This window comes from Strigops habroptila, chromosome Z (genome assembly GCF_004027225.2).
Source record: "Strigops habroptila isolate Jane chromosome Z, bStrHab1.2.pri, whole genome shotgun sequence".
NCBI classification, from domain to species: domain Eukaryota; kingdom Metazoa; phylum Chordata; class Aves; order Psittaciformes; family Psittacidae; genus Strigops; species Strigops habroptila.
In genome coordinates this window covers 81,368,357-81,390,055 of record NC_044302.2, presented here as the reverse complement: position 1 = coordinate 81,390,055, position 21,699 = coordinate 81,368,357, and the positions used below count along the sequence as shown (strand labels likewise).

Below are 21,699 nucleotides of genomic sequence, written 5' to 3'. Positions count from 1 at the left end.
GCTAAACATGAAGTAGATTCATCCTCAATAGAATTTCATGTGACGGCAATAAAATTTCCTGTGATGGCACAGTGTGTAAGTATGCAATTAGCACAAAACAGCTGAAATTCAGCCTGCTTATACCCATTACTTCCACATAACCTGCTTTAGGATTTATACTCCTCACTAAATAGGGCAAGGAACTGCAGCAGCTGTGAGTTCAGTAGCAGATGGGGTCAGTACCTCTGAAAACACTACACAGATCTACATTTATACTTACAGTTCACGTATTTAGATACTTAGGTATTTCTGGAGAAACTCAGTTTCATTCTTAATCATTTATCTTGATTTTTGTTGTTCTTTAACTAAACTCTCTGTGCTACAACAATATACATTTCCACGTAAACTACTCGGCCTGTGGTTTCAAAAGCTGGCTGTTGCTTAAGTTCCATAGGCTTCCTGGAAATATCACAGCCCTAGTAGTAAGTGAACATACACACTCAGACATACAAATATGACACTTCTGTTTACACACCCATGATTAGCTGATTCTTTTTTATCAACTTTCTACCACATAATTTTATCATATTGCCATCTTCCTGTTACAATAGATTTCTAGTAAGTAGTACGAAACTTTATTAGACTATATGTAAATCATATTTATTTCTCAGTTATGTTTTTCCTGGTTTGATTATATGAATATATACCTATATATTCATATCTGACTGCCTGAAGTGGATTTTGAATTATAAGTACCTACAGTTTCAGGCAGAACCTACTTCTTTTTAATGGATACATCCTATTTCTTAATCTCTTATTAAAATATTATAGTAGACGTGCCTGGAAAATTAGTGGGATTTAGTAACTTTTAAAAAAGCATACAAATACACTTTTTTTTTCATGAAATAGAAAATTTAAAATAATGTGTGTAGAGAGCGAAATCCATCATTGCAATCTTGTCAGAAAATATTTGAAACTGGATAAAATGCAATTTGCATTCAATTTGTTACATTATCATAATTCAAAATACTTTAGATATACTGTAGGATCAAATTACATCCATGTGAACGGTTACTTAATTGTCTTATTTCAAGTATGGTGATCTATGCTTTTCAGTCATTTTTATAACTATGTTCTGTTAAGAAAAAATGGGAAAATATCACTGAGAGCAGGGAACAGTGCAAAGCAAAAAATTAAAAGGAAGCACAGAAACAAAACTTTTTATTACAGTTTCACAAATTACTTTCAAGGTATCCCTCGGATAAGTCCAGTTCATTAACTTCCTCTGATTATTAGGACATCAATTTTAGCAAAGAAGAAGCCATGGCCTAGAAGAGATCATTTTGATGAAATAATAAGAGGATTTGCCATAATGTAATAAAATATATTAATGTAGGAGGCTCATTCTCAAACAGTCGTGTGAGATAGTTGAGCACAGCTATCACCCACATGCTGCTGAAAGAACAGACCTTCCTGGCAAAATGAACATAGAGTTTCACTGAGATATTGCACATGCTATGAAAAAATCTGGAGCTACCTTTCTCTGTTACCAATACGCGCAATCCAGACATGCTGGTAGACATCCCTTAGGGCTTTTTTCGTATTTCACTTACAAATGGATAACAGGTAAATTACCATTTCATATTTACGTAAAATCATGTTATAACATTCCCACTGAAATACCTCAGAAAATGAAAATATTTAGGAAAAATTATGTGAATTTAAAGACATCAAGTGCAAGAGTAACATACACATATTTTCGTACCTATAGAATTCCCAAAATGAAATCAGATGACGCACAACTCCTTGTTGAGGAGTTACCTCAACAACAACATGTCGAGGTTAGGTGGTGCAAAGAACTAAATAAAGATTACTAGCTGCCTAAGAGTACCAGTACATTTTGTAACTGATACTTGTTCAGGGGTGTTCTATGCAATTTTAGATGTTCACTGGAAAGCAAAACCCATTTTCCAGATTTTGGATGCAACTTTTCTTATTCATCTGCAAATACAGCACTAACATCCAGAGTCTTATTATTTTGTATCTCCATTATTCATCTAGAACGCTGCTGCAAAAAAAATTACCTAATTAATTTCTTCAACATCTCTGTCTCCCTTGGCGTATTCCCCTGCTATCTTTTTCCCCTTTCCATAGCATCAAATACAAACTGCTCCTTTCACCTTCAAGCTTGCTCATTAGTTATCCCCACCTTATTTAGATCTTATTTCCTGTATGACAATTCCCACTTCCAAATCAGCTCTCAATACCAACCCTCAATTAACACTTGTCAAATGTTCAAACAAGCTGAAAATGTTCTTTTCTTATTGCAAGGGAGAAATACACTAGAAAGTAATTTGCAAAACTAAGCCATAAGTCTCTTAAATTCCACTGGAGTGACTGCTTTCCTGTGATATTTACAAAAATATTGGTAATATTCTACATGAACATGACAAAGTTATTAAGCCTGACCACTCAAATATTTCAGCCTGGGATCAAGTACTGTAGATTTAATTGCAAACCATACATCCTGCCATACATTAGGCCTATTCAGATGACAGGTAATATCCAGTGTTAGCATCTCACATAAAATAATCATTCCATATCAAAAGTAAGGGCTGATATCTCCTGATGAAAAAAACAGAAGCTGAAAAAATATTAGTCTTTTACAACAAGAAACAGTTATAATCAGCATCTGCACCACTTGCAGCACACACAGATTTCACTGGTGTTAAATGTTAATATTTTCCCAAAGGTCCATTAAGTTCCTTCTAAGTAATGGAAAAAAAGGTGATTTTATCTGACTTCCTCCCACTTAGATGCCCTTCTGCTTGTTCCCAAGAGAGCAAAATGCTGACAGACCACACAGAAATAAATAAAACTCAGAAGCATTTACAAAATCTGTGGAAGCAGAAATGGAAGCTCGTATAATTTAAAAGCTGTACAGTGCAGGTACAGTGCTTATGGAATGACTTGGAAATATGTTTCACTTCTGAGAATGAACATAGTCAGAAAGTGCTGCTTTTTCAGTATCATCACTTGGAATTTCACAACTGCACTACCTCATGTAAATGCTAAATCAATGTTTTTTTGTGGTGATCCAATATTTCAAGGTACTCCAGCTGAGGTGTATCTACAGCTTTAAATGAGCAAGAAGCTTCATATATGGAACGAAGTCTTTTTAGGGCACTTTGGAATCCTACTCTAGGTTAAGCTGCCCGTAACCTCTGTCTCTTCTATTTGCCACTGCAATCTCCTTTCATATAACTAAAATTTAGGATCTTTTGAATTATTACTGGATGGTTCGATCTTTGGAATGAGTCATCATTCTGTCTGAGGCTTCAACACTTCCAAAATCAAGGCAATGATAACATGATAACAATGACAGATCTACGCAATGGATAAAAATAACCACTTTGTGTCTGAGTCAGTTAGAAAGTAATACATATTTTCTGAATTCTATAACTTCATATTGTACCTCAATAAAAGAATGTTCTATATCACTTTGAATAAACAGGTACATCCTATTAATGTAAAATGAAATTTATTTAATATCCACAAGGTGCCATGCATATGAGAAATCACGAATTTTTCGCAGGAAAAAGGAGAAAAGTTCATGCTAGTTTCAAAACTTAACATATAATATAAAAGATAGAACTAATATTGTTAAGTGTTTTTAATTTCCATCTATGTAGCATTTTTGTTAAGTGAAAACCAACATTACATGGTTTTCATGTATTTCATTATACAAGTCATTCTATATAGTAAATGTTCTATAATTTGAATACATAAATATAATTAAATCTTTCTTTGTGTAGGATAAGCATAGTTTCTCCTAATTCCTCTGGCTGGAAGTCGGGAAAACAAAGGAGAGTTTATGATCTTTGGAAGACGGGGTGGGCAGCTCAAGGGGACTACAAGGTTTGTGAGATTATGCACGGAGAAAATTAAAAGGGCCAAAGCCCAGCTAGAACTTAATCTGGTTACTGCCAAAAAAGACAATAAAAAGGTTTCTATAAATACATTAGCAACAAAAGAAGAGCTGAGGAGAATCTCCATCCTTTATTGGATGCAGGGGGGAAACACAGTTACAGTGGATGAGGACATGGCTGAAAATACCTTCTTTGCTTCAGTCTTTAATAGTAAGACCAGTTGTCCGCTGGGTACCCAGCTCCCCGACATGGAAGACAGGGACAGAGATTAGAAGAAGCCCCCAAAATCCAAGGGGAAGTGGTCAGCAACCTGCTATACCTACACACACAAACTTCTGTGGGGCTGGAGGGGATCCATACAAGAGGACTAAGGGAGCTCGTAGAAGTGCTCATCAAGCCACTTTCCATCATTTATCCAGCAGTCCCGGTTAACCAGGGAGGTCACAATTGGCTGGAGGTTAACGAATGTGATGCCCATAAACAAGAAGGGCTGGAAGGAGGATCCAGGGAACTAAAGGCCTGTCAGCCTGTCCTTGCTTATGGCACAGACCATCTTTAGTCATGTACCATCATGCAGCATATACAGGACAGCCCAGTCAACATGGGTTTAGGAAAGGCAGGTCCTGCTTGACTAGCCTGCTTGACTAACCTTCCATGATAAGGTGATCTGTTTAGTGGATAAGGGAAAGGCTGTGGATGTTGTCTATCTAGTCTTTAATAAAGCCTTTAACACCATTTCCCACAGCATTTTCCTGAAGGAACTGGCTGCTCATGGCTTGGACTTGTGTACACTTTGCTGGGAAAAAAAGCTGGCTGGATGGCCAGGCCCAAAGATTGATGGTGAATGTTAGCAGCTTGTCACAATTTGTTTTCCCCAGGGCTCAGAATTAGGGCCAGCTCTCTTTAACATCTTTATCAATTATCTGGACATGGGGATTGAGTAAGTTTGCAGATGACACCAAGTTGGGTGGCAGTGTTAATCTGCTGCAGAGTAGGGAGACTCTGCAGAGGGATCTGGGCAGGCTGGACCAATAAGCTGAGCCCAGTGGTATGAGGTTCAACAAGGCAAAGTGCCAGGTACTGCACTCAGGCCACAACAACCCCATGCAACGTTACAGGCCTGGGGAAGAGTGGCTGGAAAGCTACCTGGAAGAAAAGGACCTAGGAGTGTTGGTCAACAGCCGGCTGAACATGAGCCAGGTGCTCATATTCACGCACACCTGGGCACACTCACATGAATATGTGTCCAGGCAGCCAAGAAAGCCAACAGCATCCTGGCCTGTATCAGCAATAGTGTGGGCAGTAGGACTAGGGAAATCTAGAGAAGTGATCATGCCCCTGTACTTGGCACTGGTGAGGCCACACATCAAATACTGCATTTAGTTCTGGGCACCCCACTACAAGAGAGACATTGAGGTGCTGGAGTGTATCCAAAGAAGGGCAACAAAGGTGGTTTAGAGCACAAGTCTCACGAGAAACAGCTGAGAGAGCTGGGGTTGTTTGGTCTGCAGAAAATGAGGCTCATGAGAGAGCTTATCACCCTCTATAACTACCTAAACTGAAAGAAGGTTCTAGTGAGGTGGGTGTCAGTCTCTTCTCCCAAGGCACAAGCCGTAGGAAGAGGAAATGGCCTCATGTTGTGCCAGGGGAGGTTTAGATTGGATATTAAGAAAATTTTTTTCACCAAAATTCTTGTCAAGTATTGGAACTGGCTGCCCGGGGAAGTGGTTGAGTCACCATCCCTGGAGGTATTTAAAAGATGTGTAGATGTAGCACTCAGGGACACGGTTTAGTGGTGGATTTGTCAGTGTTAGGTTAATAGTTGGATTTGATGATCTTAACAGTTTTTTCCAACCTAAACAATTCTATGATTCTATGACAAAAACACAACACTAAATTCTCCAGGTTTGATCTAGTTCCTTCCAAATCCACCCAAATAACTTTATCACTGCATTGGATTTTAATTAATGTGGACTTCGGCAGTTACTCAGAAAGCAGTTATTTTACCTACAGTTTTCAGAAAACTTTTTTTTTTTTTTTAAGTTTAGAACAGCATTATAAGTATGGAATTAACTTCTTTAAAATAAATAACATAAAATAAAATTTAGCGAACTTAATGTTGAAGAATCAAATTTAATAATATATAAATGAGAAAAAGAGACACTAAGTATGATGATACAATTGCAAGTGAAATTAAAGCTCAAAAATCCAGCTGGGAAATTAAGTACTGTGAAAGTTACATATTCTTTTCTCTCTGCTAACATCCTTAATGTTAATATGATCCATGTCATAAACTAAAATAGCTATCTAAGTCCCAGAACAAAGTCATTTCTTAGAAATGAAGCAAGGAAACTGGTGTATGTTTAATACACAACCAGTTCATCATCATTATTATCTAGAATAATAGATAGGAAAGCAGAATTGAACACTTGCAAACTATTCAAGATCATTCAGCTGTGTTTTGTTTGTTTTAAAGTCTGCTCAAATGGTGTACTTTTACATGTATATCTCGTAAGAACTTTTAAATTGGAACAGTAACACTACGTTAGTCTGCCTTTAAACATCTTTTTTCATGGTGAGGAATACATATTCACATACATATTTGATAGTCTTACTGGATTTTCACATATGGGCTAAGAGTTGATACAGCTGGACATATCCCCCTTATGGTTAAGAGACTATGAAACTGGAGATCAAACACTGAGGAATTTAGCTCCATTCTACTGAACCCTTTGTACTTAGGAAATCAACATAAGACACAGGATGCCTTGGCATCTTTGGGGTTTTTTCTGCTGAAAATGGAACTGCAGAAAGGTGGTCTGACCTTATCAATGTTGTGCACTTTAAGCTTATTTTGGCAAATGAGAGAATCCAGGGTTTTTGAAACAAGCACTTGCCAAATTGTGTGATACTTCCAACTCTCGCGAACACAAGGAAGTTCATCTTGAGATATTGTGGGTGGTTTTTTCCATCTAAAATTTTTTTTTTTTTTTATGCTGCATATTAGAGTAAAACTAGAGCATAAAAAATTAGAAATTCAGACTTGAGTGCATTTGAGATATACCAAGAATGGGGGTAAATTGGTATTAGAATTTTATATCCTACCTATAAAACATGTGTTCGGTTGTTTGCTATGACACATTGCTAATGACTGTAATCACTGCTGTCACAAAGGAGCATGTTGTAAAAGCACTCACTTTCTTATCTGAGCAAAACTACACCGCTGAAAAATGTTAGGACCATTTGAATTGTATATTGCACACCTCTGTGTTGTTTCTTTTTCTTTTGGTGAGAAGGGCAGACAAGTAATGAAGTTGAATTTGAGCAACGTAAAGGCTCGTATTAAGCCAACGATCTTTTCAGTAGTAACAGAAGAGTTTTTCTCCTAATAATAAGCTTGTAAAGATAGCAATGCTTTGGGATCTCTCAGCTTGTCACTTTCACAAAGTCTAAGAAGGCAAAGTTCAATGAAATTCAGACTTCAATTAGATTATTACGTAGAGCTCCTGGAAGGGCAGGCAGAGGCTGAAGCAGAAGCATTTCTCTTTCACTATTTGATGCATGGTAATGGTGCATAATCTTAAACAAAAGGTGATGTAGCTAAAACAAGAATCAAAGTGATTAAGTTCTGTGAACTGAAATCAACTGACATTTACTTACGTGTATATCCTCAGCTAATTTCCTACCTATGCACCAGTGAAAAGTATTATATGGTTGGAAAGGCAGAAAATGTACCTGTGAGTTTCAGTCTGCTCATTTCTCTACATTCCTGTACAGGTTTAACTTCCTTGTTTTGTTAGTTAGCAGTTTTGTTACTGCCAACTCAAACTATTTTTTTTTTTCTCTGACCTGTGCTCCAAATTATACATAATATTATATATATATGTACTAAATGCAGACATACTTTGATAAAAGGGGAGTTCTTTTAAATAAAGGTAGAATCATATACTAGAATTCAGTCATTAATTTTTCAACCACACTTACAGTCATTAAAAGTTAAATAGGTCAGAAAAGATTTAATACACATACTGGACAAATGTATAGAAAAAGTTTACAATAGAAACTTTGCTGATATAGGTTTGCTCTGAGCGTGATCCAAGTAAGGATTAGTCAGTTGTTTCCAGTCATGTGGATTTTGCTGTACTGCTGCATTATTTAATAAGACATAAGAATTTCACAATGAATAATTTAATTATTTGCTGCATACTTCATCCCAGGAAAAGAGGCACTTTAAGTTACTTCCTTACCTTGTTTTCTTTGAGTATGCATATGTCACTAAAAAAAAAATCTACCCTATATTTTATACACTTTATGTTGCACTAACGCTTTTATTACTACATCAGTGTTTGCCTTTTATTTCAATGGGACTATCAAGTCAAAAGCTTTTCTTCTAGCTTTTATAGAATGCTAAATGTTGCATCAAAAGTTTTAACAGGGCTTCCCACTGACCCTATACTGCAAGTTACATTATAAAAATGGTTTGGTTATAGTAATTGTTCTCATTTCATGAGCTCAAGGAAGTACTTGATCCGTATTTATTAATACAGGATTTGCAGGAACCTACTACTGGGGGAAATTGCAAAATTGCAAGATAAAAATTATATAGCAGTTCTGTTTGAAAAGCATGTGGGGTTACTTTGCATTAGAAGCCTATTATGTTACAACATTGCCATGTTGTTGGAAAAATGACAATCATCAAACTAGGATAAATAAACAGAAGCATAACTTTCAGAACATTTAAATATACTTCTGCACTCTCCACTCTTAGGATTTTCTTAGCTGAAGGTTTTGACCACTTTTGGACCTTTTGTATACTGAAATGTATGGATGAAAACTGGAAAGAGTGTAGAAGAAAGGAGCAACTAGATTAGAACTCTAAAAATGTGCAATAAAAGGAAAAAAGGAAAGAAAATAAAAGGTATGACACAGGTGTAACTCATTCTGCTAAGAGATCTCTCCCACTTTTATGATTTTAAGACAGTAAACAGAAAACAAGGTATCTTTAGTTTTAAAATGTGCATGTAAAAGGTCCATTGTGCCTTTCACAGAAAGTAACTTGTAGGTTTTGAAATATTTTAAAACTCTTCCAGAAGAGTAAGTATGAGATCCTCCTTAATCTAAGGAACTCTGCTAGTCTTTAAAAGATCAACATGGGAAACTAGTTTATTTGTATTTTCATGATGACACATGAAGTTTCCGGCAATATGAGGTGGGATGAAAACTACTTTGCTCAGAACAATCTCCTGCCATACGCCTAAGCTACTCTGTTGGCTACCCTATTCAAATATACTTTTTCCAGGTGACCATCTTTTCTGTTACCGGTTTATAGTCAGTATGCATGAGTGTAAATTTGTTTAGCTCCTAAAGAAAGTTAACAAATCACTGGAGACAGATTGATGGAAGCTACTCAAAAAAGTCAAAAGATGGTGAGACTTGCCAGACAATTTTAGTGAAGACTTAATGGTAGGTTTTGTTTGCTCAAATCAATTTCTATCTCTCTTATCCAACATCTTTCTTTCTTAGTGTCCTCAGAGTGTTGTTATTTGTTAAAATTATCAGTTTCTTTTGTATTTTTCTAAGTCACACCAGTGGAAAAGAGAAATTCAGGTGACCACCTCAGTAACTATTTTTTTATGGTATCCAGTATCTACTCCTTGTTAATTGATGAAAATAAGATGGATGTCTAGTGAACTTTCTGTAATATTAAATACCACAGAAGCATTCTTCTGTTCATTTATGCAAAAGCCTGTAAACAATGTAAATATATCAAACCAAAGATCTCAAGTGTAAACTGGTTTTATCCTCATGCCGAGCACATTATGCCTAAAAATCCCTAGAATATTCATGCATAAAGAAATGTGAGTTGCTGATAATCTAAGGCTATAAGTGAACAGAGGGAAATGAAATTAACATTGGTTCCTGAAGCATGTGTATACATATAGCAGTCCTTTATATCACTATCTTACCATTAGATGGGAAGTTACAATTGTTTCATTTAATGATATCTCAAGGGTCTGAAAGAGAGCGCCCACACAAGTGCATCTGCAAAAATGCATCTGAGTCTGAAATTTGTGGGGCTTTTTAATTTGATATAAAAATGAGTAGAATACTTCAGCAGAATGTTTATCCTCCTTCCATTTACTGCCATAATTTCCTACCAGTAGCACCTCTATTCAATTCCATAAAAAGTCCTTCCACTGTTTCTTGAGAACCCAACTGTTGCCTTGAAAACTTGGTGCTACTTCACTTTCTAAGTGGAGAGAAAAATAAGTAAATAAATTAGAGAAGTTGATGAGTTTAACCTAATAGTTTAAAACTAATAATTGAAAATTATGATGAACATGTCCAAAACAGGATAAGCAATTTTAATACCAGCTGCTCTCGCTCTTATCAATTTTTTTTGTCAGCTGCTGCAAACGAGCGAACATGACCACCTCCCAAAACATAGGTGTGATAACCTATGGTGATAACTGAGTGATGTGCATCCAGTGATTTCTCAGTTTCAAAAATTGACAGAAAATTTTCATCCTATTATAACATATCCCAGGAGGTGGAAAATGCTCTTTCTTTGTGAACTTGCAGATCCCTTGAGCACAGCTTTGCAGCACTTTCTAGTTTCCTGAAACTTGTCTCTCTATATTTAATATAAACTTATGTTATTAATTGACCTGCCTAACTCTAAATTAAACAGCTGGACTTACTTCCCTATGACTGACTGTGCTTTGGTTCCCTTTGCATGTGTGCATTTAAGTACACATCCAAATGTTACTATCACCTATAAATATGCAGTCTAAACAAATATCACTAAATGGAGTTTTTCTAGATTACCAGAAGAACTTTGGATTTAACCCAGACATTGTGGTGATCCACTATATTACCAAAAAAAAGAAACCTCATTCTCAGAAATAAGCAGCATTCTTGTTTACAGGAATAAACTCTACTAGAAATGCTCTTCTTTTCTCGAGCTGCAATATACCTCATACTAGTTAAACTGGCAAAGGAAAGTTGATGTTCCTCATGTCAGCATGTACCAACCTTTTTTGAACCAATTCTATCAAGTTATATGGAGTGGGATTTGTCCAACAACATTTCTTCATGCAACTCTTGCCTTCCACTAGCAAAAAATTCAGTCTTGCAACTTGTCCATCAAGACTGCACGTTTAGCAAATGGTTCTGCCTTGCTTTTGGACCTATACATTCCCAGCTTTCTCTCACATTTACTGTTCTAACACATTAACACAATCTCACAGGTTTTCCAATCATCTGCTAGCTCCAAAGTCTTCTCTAACGGAGGTGGGACCATGTAGTTAAAATTTTTTAACTCAATTTAAGATAACTTTCTAAGAATTGCACTAAGGTTCTTTCACTGTTTTATATAAAATTCCCACCTAAATTACACATCAGCTGTACACCTGGTGTCCCAAGGAGAGACATTTAGAACTTCAGCTGAGTGCCACAGAGCTGACACCATGAGTCTGGGCGTTCCTTTACATACAATTTTTTAGATAGACATCTCTACTAATACTTAAATATTGTTGTTATGGTAAAACCTATTTTAAAAATACTAAAACAAAAACTGCATTACATGGTTCCCCATTGGGAAATACATTAAACAGTTATGTTAACGATTTTAAGGTAGAACTTAACATGGCTATGTCTTAAACAAAAAGTATTTAAGTACTGTTTACTGATAAATTACCAGGTTTCTATACTCACTAAATTAGGAAATTGGCAACAGTCATTTGCAGTAACAATTCATATTAGACATATTTGAATATGTGAATTTTAAAAGCTAATATTTTTACAAATTCTAACAGCATGAAAATTAATGCTATTTCTATTGTTCATGTCACACAACTCTAACAATTCAAAAATGTAAGCCTTTTGAAACAAACATGAAAATAATGCTCTTACAGTCACTTATTTGAAACATTTGACAAGATGTGTTTCTGATTTATCTTTATGGACAATTCATAAAGAACATTAATCCAACAGTGTTTACTAAGTTGTAAAAATTATTTGTATCTTTGAGGGAGGGCTAGCATATGCCAATTATTGTAACATCTTGGAAGCCACTAGCACTTAGTAGTAAACAAAGCAATAAAACACTCCCAGACAAGTAAACAACAAAATTCTCAATTAGAGACTGCTACTAAATTCTGAGAGCATTTTCTATTGCCCTGTAAGTTGGAAAACACTCATCTTTTCCTTTTCCTTAGGTTGTGTGGAAGCAGCTAGGGCACAATATCAAGAGCAGCTTTTCAAACCAAGCAGGAGGACAGAGAAGGGTGGATTTTACTGAAGTACAAGACAGACATTTAGCAAGGTTTACAAAGGCACCATTATTTTTCCAGGTGCTCTATTTGTAGCTACAGAAACCAAGGGCTTATCTAGCTAAATATTACAGTGTCATATAGTGTCCCAGACTTCAGAAAGTCAAGAAACTAACACATAAAATTCTGTTCGTCTCCTAACAGAGAATAAAGCCCCTGGGCCACCGAAAAATTACACTGCATTCAATTTTGGATGTTATTGTGGTATCTTAACCATTTATTCAGTGGTACAAGGACAAGATTGACACTTCAGTAAAAACTGATACTTTGGAGCAATCTCCATATGTAAGCAACACATTAGTAGATGTTACATGGTTAGACCTAGTCCCCCACAAGGAATGGAAAGGGAGAGGAAGTACATTTTTTTGACAGCAACTAGTTTTAATGGCCACTTATCAAGCGCAGTTTCAAATAGACAGCATTAGGTAACAAACACTAGGATTACTGGACTGCAAAAGGCTGAAATTGCCTCACCTTTGAGCAGTTGCTTATGTATAATACATATGAAAAGTTGGTTTCATGAAGAAACCTAGACTTGTAAGTCACTTGGGATAAAATTTAAAGGAGACCTATTGCAAAAAAAATGATCATCTGGGTAACGTAATTAAAAAAAGTCAAAAGGACTAAGATTATGATCTATATTAAGGACACAGCATCTTAGGAAATTACATGACTAGTGGAATTAGGATCGATGGTATTTCTTCTTTATTTTTTCCAACCTGAAATATCTAAATTTCTGAATTAGTGAAAAATAGAACATAGAAAGATGATATGGCAAGATGATGTAACTGACATATGACTAATGGCCTTCAAAAATGCTGTTTTTTTAAAAACAACCAAACCGTGAATATAGACCATGCAATAATGATAGCTATGTGAGAAGCAAATAGAGGTACCTGAAATTTTTGAAGATAACTAGAACATCAGGTCCATTTATTGCACTAAATGTTTTTGCACTATTGACTGGAAAACAATTTGAGTTGAAGTATTTATTTCCCGATTCCACTAGTACTGTTTATCATAATATAGTAGTACCTTTTGTTCTGTAATGACCTACTTCTGGATTTATTTTACACAAGAAAACAGTGCCAGGGAGAGATTGACTTGCTCAACACCACACAGTAATCAAGAGGCATAAAGAAAAATCACAGCTAGTCCCAGCCATCTTCTTGACTCCTCTGGCTTTTGTGTAGCTCTTGCAAATATGAACTCAAAGCACTCATTTTGTCACTTGAAAACATAGAAATAATATTGACTTTTAAGAAAACACATCAGTCAATGATTCTGATACATTGTTCTGTGCAATGAAATGCTATGGTGTTTTTGAAGAAAATATAGTGCTGTACAAAAGAAGTTGTGTACGAAGTTACTGATGATCATACGGAGCCAGAGTAAGCATTACAAAGGTTATAAACAGTACGTCATTTTCCAAACTACAAGCACATCCTGTTTTTCAACTAGTTCAGTTTAGAATTTTTTCTGGTTGATTTTGCCTTTTAAATGTTCAGTCTCTTCAGTCTGGATCATAATGATGTACTAGACTGTTCTAACTCAAATTTTAACATATGTAATTCTTTCTCCTCATGTCTTTTGAAAAATATAACTGTTACTATTTTAAAGTTTTCTACCAAACTTAAAATAGAAGAAACTTCAAAGTTGTATATTTGGCTTCTTAAGTGTTCCTTTCGGGTTTTCATTGAGATTTTAAGAATTGGGATATCTTCGGAGCAAAACAAAACAAATTCTGGAAAAAACAACGCTGTAGATATAATTTTTGCACATTTGAGTCATTCATGTTTAATTCTATCTCCAACACATTATGTGTATTCTGTACAGTTCTATGCACAATTTTTCCCACCCTCTCATATTCAGAGTAATTTGGGGTTTTCTGAAAGACAAGCTTATCACTCCAAACCATAATAAATCCATGGAATACATTAAGAAATGTTCTTCTGATGAGCAGGTTAAATGAGGGAGAAATACTAAAAGGTCTTAATATGAAAAGGGAAACAAAATACTTCAAAAGTGACTGGTGTCTTTTTCAAAGGTATTGGGTTCTTTTTGCAGATATTGGTTTTACTAGAATGCTAAGAAAATATTTTGCTTTGCTTTCCATAAAAAAAAAAGCATTTGACCCAGAATTTGAAATGAAAGTCCTCAAAAGACCAGCCTTTTCTGATCTTTCTTGAACATATTTGTAAAGCAATTATTTGTTACAATTCATTTTGTGTTTCCACACTATAGCTGTTTGCTTCATTCAGAATGACTAACTATGAGAATTTACTTTTGCTAAGAAAGCCATGGTGTGATCGATTTTACTGAGCTTCTTTACTTCGCTTTGCTTTAGCACTTCTAAAAAGGAGGCACATCTGAACCATGTTTATGAATCTCACAAAATGAAAATAAAATGCACTGACACCCCCCCCCCAAATTGTAAAGCAGAATGTCTTGTCAAAACAATATTGTTTCACTTATAAAAAGGATGGAACTTACTTAAAAAAAAAAAAACAAACCAAAAACAAAAACCAAAAAACACAAAATACTGCTCATAGATAATTATAAATTCCTATTTAAACTGGCAACATAAGAATTGTAATTTAAAATTTTAAAATGGTCCCAAGATCCTAACAAAAAATAGTAAGTGTATTTTCCCTTCTCACCTTGACTTCTCATCCCCTCAATAACTGATCACTTATGAGATAATGCTGAATATACTCAAACCAACCATTACAGCGTACAAAAATTAAACTTCTTTGCATTCAGAAAACAGAAATGCATTCAGTCTTAAAGATAAAAAACCCTAGGCGCCTAGTGTTTTTTTTTATAAAAGATACATGAATGTATTGAAAAGAGCATTAAATTGAACATTTGTTCATTTTTGAAGCATATGATTTACTCTTTCAAATCTTACATAGTGAAAAATTTAGCACCATTAACTTCGGCCAAGCATGAGTTCATGCAAGTGATACAAAGGTGTAGCAACAGAATGGCTGTGTGAAAACCAAAGATATTAAAAGCCAGATTTAAAAGATTACTGATCTGAAAGTCTAGTTCTAATTTAGAATTGCTGAACCTCTTTTTATTTCTCAGTTACATACGAAGTGGAAATGAAGCCAACATTAGGTAGAAATAGAGCAAACACTGCCATAGAGTATTCAAGCATGTCTTGCTCAGATTTATGGCCAAGGCTCCATAATAAAGAATACAGTGTGTACCACAGAAACACACAAAGAAATCTTCTTTCAGAAAGGAATCTATTATTTATTCATCGAGCATATCATGCTATAAAAATCTGATTATCCTGGAAATCAAAAATCTACAGAGTAACTGAGTATTAAGTATTGTCCTGCCCACCATTCTCTCCATAAATCCTTTATTCACAATGTCCGCTTAATATTCAGATACGAGTGTGTGGCTTTCCACTAAAAGGAAGTGGTTCCAGCTACTAAAAATGAAGACTGAATAATAAATTGATCGATCAAATACAATATCTTGCTGATTTTGACAGAGAATTTTATTTTACAGCAGATGCCTGTGATAGCCATCAAGGGCAAAATAGGCATTAGTGAGCTACACACTGCAAAATAAATCTACAGCTCATTTAACAGGGAACAATAGACTACTTGATGACGGACTCCTCCCTCTGGCTAAGAAACCATTAGCCTATTTTCTCATCTAGGGCCATTCAAACTAGCAGGACCCTAACCCTGGATTCTCCAGACTGTCTCCCACCTCCCAAGAGCTCTCATTATTTTAACTTTGTGCAAACACCACATGAATTGCGTCCTTCCCAGTCGGCACCAGCGCTGTAGGTTCGTGGGGAGCGCGGGCAGCAAGGGCAGCTCCGGCGAGGAGAAGCGGCCGGGGTGCAGAGCAGGGCGGCGGCGGGAAGCAGAGCCGGGCGGCGGCGGGAAGCGGGTCCCGGTCCCCCCGCTGCCGGCCGCCCCGCACTATCCGCCCCACTCACGGCTCCGTGCTGGCACAGACGTGATCCCGCTCCCACCCACGTGTTTCGCGATCGCTTTTCCACCTACAGATCGGCGTGTATGGGACGACGTGTCGCCGCCCGAGCCCCAGTCAAGCCCGCTCCCGGCGAGCACTGCTCGGGGGCCGCGGGGAGGCGGGCTGCCCCGCTCCCCGCGCCCTCCCACCCCGGGCTCCCCAGCACGGCAGCCCAGCCCGGCCCCACCTCCCCTCCGGAGCCTCCTCTGCGGCCGCACGGAGTCCCTCCCTTTCTTCTTCCCGCCGCGGGGAGCGGAGTCGGTGGGACGGGGGGTCCCGCTGTGCCCTCAACTCAGCGACCGCACCGACACCCCTCCCCGCGGCCGGGAGCAACCATAGCGGGAGGGAGAGCAGCACCCCTCACTCACACGGCCGGAGCGGTGGGCCAAGCCCCCTCCTACCGTCTGAGGCCCTGGAAGGAGGAGGGCCAGGACATCCGCGATTTCTTCAAGCCGGGCCGGTGGCTGGTCTCTACGGCATAGGAGGCGCGGTCCATGGCTCGGCAGTAGAGGTACCGCTCAGTGTCGGAGTAGCCGCGATGCCTGACGCGAGCGCTGGTCAGGCAGCGGCCCCGCGAGGCGGGCGGCGGCGGCGGGCCGGGGGTCTGCTGGTGCTGGAGGAACTGGTGCTGCCGCAGCTGCGAAGGATAGTGCTGCTCATGCCGCCACAGATGTTTGGGGGCTTTCAGACCCCCGCCGCCGTCGCTGCTGCCGCCGCCGTCGCTGCTGCCAGGCTGCGCGGACAAGCCGCTGCTGCCGCTCTGTTCTGCCTCCATGCTGCCGCCGGGCCGGGCCGGGAGGCGGCCGCTGCCTTTCTCTGAGCAGCGGCGGGGAAACTGTGCTGAAAAGTTGGACAGCTCCTTCCGCACCGCCCCTCGGCCGGCTGTGGGAGCGGCTGTGGCCGCCGCGCCGCCGGGTCCTTGAGGCCACTCGGGAGGGGAGGCGGGGACAGGGGCGGGGGCCGGGGAGAGGGGCCGGCACCCGCTCGAAGCTATTTAAAGCCGGGCTGGAGCGAGCGCGGGGGAGCGCGGAGCCTGTAGTGGGCTGGAGCTGGGGAGCAGGGCGTGCAGGGGTATGCGGGAGACGGGGGAGGGCATAGCACGGACCAGGGAGGACCAGGGTGAGAAGTGAGAGCCGAAAGGCTCTCCCTGCCGCGGCTCCGGCCCGCCGACGGGCTCTGCCCGCTCCCCTCTCCCTAGCGCGGCTCCGGCCCACCGAGGGGCTTTGCCCTCTCCCTGTCGCGGCTCCGGTCTGCTTGCTCCCCGGACGCGCCGCTGCCGTCCTGGAGGCGCGGGAGCCTGCGGCACGGGAGCGGCGTGTGGCACTGGCCGGACGTGACTCCCTCCCAAGGCACTCGCCTTGCAAAGCGACGGCAGGTGGCAAAGTTGCGCACGCCCCAGTTCGCCCAGAACTTCGCGGTCGGGTAAAAATGAGTTCTTAGTCCCTAAACTCCGCCTCCCGCCACCCCGTATTCCCTACATCATACTTTCAGTCTTTGCTACATCAGGTTTAGAAATCGTCTGTTTCCCAACTTGAAACCTTCCTCTGGTCTGTCATCTTCACCGATGAGTAAGCTCTCTCCCCCCAGGGAGTAAGACTGGCTGTAAATCAATGTGAGGAAGGTTTAATTATAGCGATGCTGAGCCTACTGCTACAGGGAAGCCTTTATACTATAAATCACTAGTTTCGGGAGTTTGTAACTGTCACAGAAAAAAAATCATTTTATGTTAAAATATACAGAACGGGAACTTCATCCTAGAAAGATTTTTTAAAAATCAGGTTTACATTTCAGTTTCTTCTGTGCTCATGTGCAACCAATAATCCAGAACTGAAGCAAGCTGCCGTTTTATTTTTCCTTTAAGTTGCCTTTTTTTTTTTTTTTTTTGCTTGCTTTTTTTTGCACCCCGTTTTGGTTGGGTTTTGTGTTGGGTTTTTTTTCCCTGTTAAGTAGAATATGTCTTTGTCTTGTGTGATAATAATCTATTATCTAATGCTTCTTATTCATGACAAAATGATAATTGCTACCTCCTGACAAAATATGAAAACAAGACATGCAGGTGTTCATTTGAAAACTTTTAGTATGTATTTGTCTAGTCCTTCTGTTTGCCAGAGTATCAGTCCTAAGCAAGAATGCATTGCAAAAATGTCTCTGCTACAGTACCTTCAAAAAACATGCACTTTCTTCCAATCAGTGTTCATCTACTCATTAGACTGTTCTGATTAGCTTCACGCACAACTTCTACTTCCTCAATCACAAAATTGGTCTTGCCATCCTTCTTTCCTTTCCATCATAGATCTGCAATCATTTTAAAATCCATAAACTTCTTTCTGAACTTCTTAGTTTCTTATTGATGGAAATGTACACCTATGTCAACTCTTTAACATGTTGATGCATTTTTTTCCATTCATAATCCTAATAGTCAGCCTTCCTTCCCAGACACACAGCTCTCCTAAAATCAAGATTCACCCTCTAATGATATACATCCAAGCCTCTACTGGGCAAAGCTCTCTCTTTTTCCAAGTTAACAGCACTTTCCTGGATAATCCTGATAATCACCCATCATCCCTTCATTTGTTCTTTCCTGCCCTAAGAAGTTTCTTTTACACCAACCAATTTCAGACAAGATACTGAGTTGTAATAAATAATGTAAATACTGGGAAAGAGCTGAAGTAGTACTTAGATTGAAGGAAACTTAAGCATGAACTGGTATGTTTATCAAGTTCTGGTTCTCCTGCTATTTATTCAGACACACATGACTTTTTTCCAAACCAGACACCTTAGATGCTACCACTTGCCCAGCTGTAGCAGACTGTGACAGTTTTGGCAGCATGTATGGGACGCAGGAGAAAGGCTGAATTGAGACAAGAGAAGAGAGTAATATCCAAAATTAAATACCTAATGGCATAATTCCAGTGTGGGATGTGGGATGCACCTGCATTACTGCACCCAGCTTTTGGGCCCCAAAACAAGAGGAACTTGAACATGTTGGAATGAGTCCAGAATGAGAGCCATGAAGATGATCAGAGGGCTGGAGCACCTCTCCTGTGAAGACAGGCTGAGAGAGTTGAGGTTGTGCCACCTAGAGAAGAGAAGGCTCTGGTGAGACCTTAGAGCAGCCTTCCAGTACCTACAGGAGGGGCCTACAAGGGACTTTTTACAAGGGCATGTAGTGGTAGGACAAGGGGGAATGACTTTAAACTGAGAGAGGATAGACTTAGATTAGATATTAGATACGTGAGGGTGATGAGACACTGCCACAGAGAAGCTGTGGCTGCCCCATCCCTGGAAATGTTCAAGGCCAGGCTGGATGGGTCTTTGAGCAACCTAGTCTAGTGGAAGGTGTCCCTGCCATGGCAGGAACTAGATGATCTTTAAGGGCCCTTTCAACCCAAAACATTCTATGATTCTATGAAATTTGTTGTCTTTTGCAATTACCCTCCAAGTAGCTGCAGGCTGCCTTCGAATCGCCTTTCACCTTCTCCGCAGCAGACCAAGTAAGCTCAGCCCTGAGCGCTCATCACTGATGCTGTGCTCTAGGCTCAGGACACCCTGGTACCCCCTTCCCAGGCTCCCAGCATTCCCCTTGATCCACTAGCTATGGTCACTTTGGCACACAGTTTGTTTTATTTATGATGAAGAGTGCTTGGCTGCTGCCCGCCCTGCAGGCCCGTGAAGCCCCCAGGCTCTTTCCAGCAGGGTTGTGGCCCTGTCAGTCACTTGCCAACCTGCACCAGTGCTTTAGATTATCCTTGTCTGGACTTCAACATGGGCTCCAGTAGTGATGTGCTTATTACCGATGCCAGCTAGATGCTGAGACACCATTCTCTACACTTTGATCCCACCTAACAGTCTCTTCAACCAGTCCAGACTTCCAGAGTTTCCAAATAAGAATGTTTTGGGATATTGTCTCAAAAGCCTTACTAAACTGAAGGTATGTTACAACCACTGTTCCCTCTTCTGCACAGTCTTTTAATCATAGAAGACAGTCAGGTCAATCAAACATTAGGTGCCCTTGGTAAATCCTTCAGGAACAGACTGCTCCAGCGTGGGTCCCTCCTGAGGTCACAAGTCCTGCAGCAAACCTGCTCCAGGACGTCTGGAAATAGGTTCAGAGATGGGCTTGGCACTTTCCATCAACTGTGGCCAGGCTGATCGGTCTGTAGTACTTTCATCCTCCCTGTGGCCTTTCTTAAGGATGAGTGTAACATTAACCTTTTCCCAGCTGTCAGAGACTCCCCTTAACCATCATGACTTTTCAGAAATGAAAAACAGCAGCCTCACAGTCACACCGGTACTGCCCTTTGCATAGTAGATAAACTTTCACTAGGCTGTCTTGTTTGAACTCAGGTCAGTAGTGTAAACTGCATTAGTGTATACACTGATGTAAGCTCAGATAGATTTACTTGATTTTTGAAGATGTGTTTTGTTTGTATCCTCTTTAGGATAGGAATTTTTATTGACTAACATAACAGATCTTTGAATTTGTGGCACCATCCAAACAACAAAAATAAAACTACACATGCATCCTATGGCTCCAAAGCCTTTCTTTTACATGAACTATCCTACCAAAACCTAGATGCAAACAGAAGTTATTTTAGATTTGTATTGGAGTAAGACAACTCATGACTATATAGAAGGCAACGAGGCTGTTGGCTTTTTTTCCAGTTTTTGAAAATTAAAAGAAAATTGAGCATTTTGAGCAAGTAGTACTGATTACTGCAGTGGCTTTTGGAGGATGGAGAATAAACTCTAGCAGATGTAAGATGACAAAACCAGACAGACACTTGTCTGGTTTTGGAGCCTGAGCCCTATGCTGGAAATCAGCTCACAGTTTGACACCTGCTTTCCCTGGAGAACATGGGCGTAAATTGTGGGGTTTCTTTAATTTTACTGGATTGTCAGTTCAGAATGAAACTACCAATACAAGAACATGTTTTTTCCTGCTTTATAAGCCTTTTATGGCAAAATCTTTAGGTTTTTGGTTTGGGTTGGGTTTTTGTTTGGTTGTTTTTTTAAAGCTAACTTGCAGCAAGCATTACGACAAGTAAAATAATCATAAAAAAAGAATATGTTAATCTTTTTTTGCTAACATTTCTGGGTTTGAAGGTCAGTGTAAATTTAAATTTTTTCAGTTACAGAGAGAAAGGGTGAAAGAATAGTGGCTGAAATACACTGTCCTTTGCAAAATTTCTCCAATATTATCCTTTACAAAAAGATGTTTACAACCACATATTTTGCTTTCTAATCAGTTGTTAAGAAACCAAATTTTTGCATAACTACATTTGGGAGATTCATGTTTGCTCTCACAGGCTGAGAGGAGCACAGTATGGAGAAAGAAGGTTAGATCTGTGCCTATTTAAGCTTAGCTCCAGAACTCTGGAGGAACATTTTTTTCTATTTAGAATTATTACCTGCTTCTCTGCTTGGAAGCTGCAAAAACTTTTCTGAGCCTCCAC

The 21,699-nt window shown here is 39.3% G+C and overlaps 1 protein-coding gene across 1 annotated transcript in view; it reads right to left on the bottom strand.

Annotated features, from left to right (window-relative positions):
- Nucleotides 1-17,119, bottom strand: part of PDE4D (phosphodiesterase 4D) — a 407,986-nt gene extending 390,867 nt beyond the window's left edge. Inside the window, exon 1 of the mRNA XM_030511741.1 lies at nt 16,645-17,119. Within this exon, the coding sequence (XP_030367601.1) occupies nt 16,645-17,018 (374 nt within the window). The 5' untranslated portion in view covers nt 17,019-17,119. The remainder of the gene's footprint in view (nt 1-16,644) is intronic.
- Nucleotides 17,120-21,699: the final 4,580 nt, after the last annotated feature.